This window comes from Nematolebias whitei, chromosome 5, assembly GCF_014905685.2.
Source record: "Nematolebias whitei isolate Nwh7 chromosome 5, NemWhi1, whole genome shotgun sequence".
Taxonomy (NCBI): Eukaryota; Metazoa; Chordata; class Actinopteri; order Cyprinodontiformes; family Rivulidae; genus Nematolebias; species Nematolebias whitei.
In genome coordinates this window covers 2,200,089-2,204,314 of record NC_056502.1, presented here as the reverse complement: position 1 = coordinate 2,204,314, position 4,226 = coordinate 2,200,089, and the positions used below count along the sequence as shown (strand labels likewise).

At 45.2% G+C, this 4,226-nt stretch overlaps 1 protein-coding gene across 1 annotated transcript in view; it reads right to left on the bottom strand.

Annotated features, from left to right (window-relative positions):
• Positions 1 to 4,226, bottom strand: part of dcst2 (DC-STAMP domain containing 2) — a gene marked incomplete at its 5' end in the record, with an annotated part of 10,900 nt that overhangs the window by 5,132 nt on the left and 1,542 nt on the right. The window contains 6 exons of the mRNA XM_037676508.1: positions 1,274 to 1,374; positions 2,878 to 3,045; positions 3,125 to 3,289; positions 3,373 to 3,530; positions 3,612 to 3,825; positions 3,923 to 3,988. Of these exons, the coding sequence (XP_037532436.1) occupies positions 1,274 to 1,374; positions 2,878 to 3,045; positions 3,125 to 3,289; positions 3,373 to 3,530; positions 3,612 to 3,825; positions 3,923 to 3,988 (872 nt within the window). The remainder of the gene's footprint in view (positions 1 to 1,273; positions 1,375 to 2,877; positions 3,046 to 3,124; positions 3,290 to 3,372; positions 3,531 to 3,611; positions 3,826 to 3,922; positions 3,989 to 4,226) is intronic.

Sequence of the window (4,226 nt, the reverse complement as noted above, 5' to 3'; positions counted from 1 at the left end):
ATTTTAGCTACTGTTCTGTTGTTTTTACCTTCTGTTCATCTGATTTTTGGAAGTATTTTTCCTGAGAAGTTTTTACTCTTGGACATTTGTTACGAAGCGTAACCAAAACAACAAGGTGATTTATTACAACCAGGAGCAGCTGATCAACATCTCAAAAGCTCAAACTCCAAATGAGTTGAAAAGGAGGTGCTGTGGATGCAGAGCAGGAGAAATGAAGAGAAACAGAGAAGAAGAAAGTTCAAACCATCTCTCCCATCGATCATGATCTCTTCTGCATCATCTGCTGGGGGAGCAGCACCAGAGCAAGTGACTTTAAAAAGATCAAGAAGCTCATAAAGAAGGCTGGCTCAGTTCTGGGGACTCCTCTAGAACCTCTGGAGATGATTGTACCAAGAAGGATTCTTCATCAAATGAAGAACGTTATAGACAACCTCAGCATCCTCTTCATCAGACTGTCATTCAACAACAGAGTCTTCAGTCAGAGGCTTCTTCAGATCTGCTGCAGGAGATCCTTCCTGCCCACAGCCACCAGCATCTAGAACAACTCTTTCATGGAACCAGGATGATGAGTTACAACATTTAATTTACCTCTGGATTAATAAAGTAGTTTTGAACTGAATTTAATCTTGGCGGGTCGAGGCGGGCCTCTGGTTTCCTCCTCTCTGACTGGTTCTCTAGGTTACACCAACTGCAGCTCCTCCTTTGAATCACACCTGCCAGAGCAGAAGCTCCACCCCATTCTGTTCTGAAACACACCTGCTGGAGCAGAAGGGGGTGGAGCTTACAGGAAAAATACCTGCCTTCAGGCTGCAGCTTTCACCTGCTGTGGATCAGGTTACAGCGAACTGTCGGCTCACATCCAGAACTCAGAAAGAATAAAAACAGGAACCTGTTTTTATTTTTAAGATAGTTAAAAAGGAGACGTTGAAGCTGAGACCTGCAACAGGTGTGACTGCTGTGAGCTCAGATTATATCTCAGATTAAAGAAGATGCAGAATGTTCTGATCTCCATCTGTCAGGAATCGTGTTCAGACACTCTCCAGACTGATTTTAATCGGTCATAACGTCAGAGACAGAAAAATAAAAAAATAAAATGTTTGGGACAACAATAATCTATCCTAATCCTAAATCCGGATGTTGTTTCATTGAATTGAATTATTAGAATGAAATAAAACAGCAGAAGTAAAAACAAAGATAATAAATAAAACCCAGAGAACAGAAGCAGCAGCTGAAACAAACAGCTAATGTTCGTGTAACGGTGCGTTCATGTCACCTGCTCTCTCTGTGGGTGGAAGGCAGCACAGGTGAGGCGTCTGCAGCGCTGCACGAAGCCTCCGGTCACAGAGATGAGCAGAGCCACACCCAGCAGGAACCCTGCGGGACACAACAGTCAGGTCAGGAGACCCAGACACGGCTCTGTGGGTGACATTCAGAGTACTGTAGGTTTGTGTGGATTATAATCTCAGATTATTCTGATGGGAAGATGGAGGTTCTTCACCTAAACAAAGATACGCCGCTTGGTGTGTTTGTTACACACTGCGTAGTTGATGTTGACTCAGCACAGTTATTGCTGACTCAGCACGTAGTTGATGCTGACTCAGCACGTAGCTGATGCCGACTCAGCACGTAGCTAATGCTGACTCAGCACGTAGTTGATGCTGACTCAGCACGTAGTTGATGCCGACTCAGCACGTAGTTGATGCTGACTCAGCACGTAGCTGATGCTGACTCAGCACTTAAATGATGCTGACTCAGCACGTAGCTGATGCCGACTCAGCACGTAGTTGATGCCGACTCAGCACGTAGTTGATGCTGACTCAGCACGTAGTTGATGTTGACTCAGCACGTAGTTAATGCTGACTCAGCACGTAGTTGATGCTGAATCAGCACGTAGTTGATGCTGACTCAGCACGTAGTTAACCCTGACTCAGCACGTAGTTGATGTTGACTCAGCAACAAAACAAAACTGCAGGTTTTATAAGATGCAGCAGTTCAAAGTGTGTTCTTGGCGTCACTCCGGCTCTCTTAAAAAAACTTGATCATTTAACCAACGATCTGAAAAATAAAAAACCATAAAAAATAAATTTATTCTGACTGTAACATCCCTGCTGTCGTTCCTGACACCAGAGGAAGGTTCATCAATAGAACAGATAAATAATGTTAAATTGTTATTTTTATACATTAATGTTTCTGTTCAGTCCCTGAGACGACTTCTGTTGTGACTTGGAGCTACAGAAATAAACTGAACTGAACTTTTGTCAAGTTTTACAGGTTCCTTGGAAAAAACAGTCAGAACTTTATTTAAAGTGAAGTTCTGACTCGGTTCTGACTCGTTCCGACTCGGTTCCGACTCGGTTCTGACTCGGTTCTGACTCGTTCCGACTCGGTCTGCAGGCTGAAGGCTAATCCAGACGAGACACAAAGGCCACCTCCTTTTTAAAACCCAACACCAGCGCTGACAGACCTCACATCTTATTTCACAGAACCTTTGATCTACGCAGAATCTTAAAGTCCTGATGTCAGAACCTCCACCTGACTGAATCAGCTCACTCGTATTGTTGAGTTTTATTAAAAAAGATCTGGTTAAACTAATTCAAAGTTATGAAATGTGATGAAATTATAAACATGAGTCATAAATATGGGATAAACAAGACACACTTAAATAAAAACATATGGAGTAAAAAAACTAAAATAAAAACATCTGAAGTATGACGTAAATATATTTTTATGAAACTGGCAGAAAAAGATGACTGTACTTTAAAAACGGTCTGTAGAAGTTACATTTACCCTTCAAAGTTAAAAATAAATCAACTTTAAACAGTTGATTGGTTCTGTTCTGTTCTACTTGGACCTGTAATGATCGTGTTGGAGCGGTACCGAGGATGAAACAGGTGACGTAGCTGGGCTCCGACGGCTCCATCAGACACTTCCTGCTGATCACCGTGATGTTTCCGCTCTGCAGGATGTTGAACGAGGCCACCAGGTCTCTGAAGATGTCTGAGGCGTAACCGGACCCGTTCACCTGGACCACCAGTGAGACCGGAGCTGGTGGGAGAGACGGTCGCCATGGTTACCGCTCAGACCGATGACACAAGGCTGCGCTTCTTCAAAGGTGATGTCTGACCTCGGGCGAACACGTCCCCCTTCACCTGGTGGTACACCTGATCCAGAATCCAGAACACCAGGAAGTCCAGCGACACCAGCAGGCTGCCAATCACCAGGTGTTTAAAGACGGAGGTCACGCCGACCAGTACAGCCCGGCGCTCTTTGTACGACAGCTGGAACGACACTGGAGGAGAACCAGATCACTTCAGCAGGTTTTAACAACTGGATCTTCTTTTTAATTGAGTTCTGTTCGGTGTTTGGACTGACAAGGAGTGATGTAGGTCTGAGCCTCTCTACGTGTGAGTGGCAGCACTGAAGCTCCGCCCCCTGAGGACACCTGCTGGTCCAGCTCTTTGAACCGAGCGTTGATGTAAATGTTATCAAAGCTGAGGTCACTCAGATACCTGCGCCTGTACCGCACCGCCCTGCGCGCAGAACACAACACCATGCAGGCAGAACCAGAACCCAACATGAACCCCAAATACACAAACACCACGATGTCTGACCTCACAAAAGCCCAGCCCAGCAGAACCAGGCATCCGTACATCAGAGGTTCACTCAGTTTCTGAAACATCTGCAGATCAGAGGAGATCTCAGCCATGATGTCCTGAGAGACCTGCTGCAGGGAGCGGCTGCTGTTAGTGTCCAGGTCCACCTGCACCGACGCCGTCATGTTGAAGTCAAACTCTGCCATCAGCTTCTTAAACGCAGCCACCGTCGCTGCAACAGGGTCAGAGGTCAACTGATCAGCTAGGGTCAGAGGTCAACTGATCAGCCAGCAGCAAGAGAAAGAAGACAACTTAAAATAAAAACTCACGTTCTGCCAGACGTTGTTTCAGATGGTTGGCGATGTAGGAGGGGACGATGCAGAAGAACTCACCGGCTGAAAGAGACACGCAGTAAAACCAACTCAGACACGAATCAGAACCAGATGGGACGTTCAGTAAAATGTAAAAAAACAGAATGCAGGGAGGAGGAAAATTCATAAACATACATTTTATTCACAAAGAAACAGAAAACATCTCAAGTGTTAAAACTAAGAAACTGGACCGATGAAAGGTGCAGCAACCAATTCTCCAACAACTGGTCTCCTCAGGTCCTCCAAAACCTCCAACAACTGG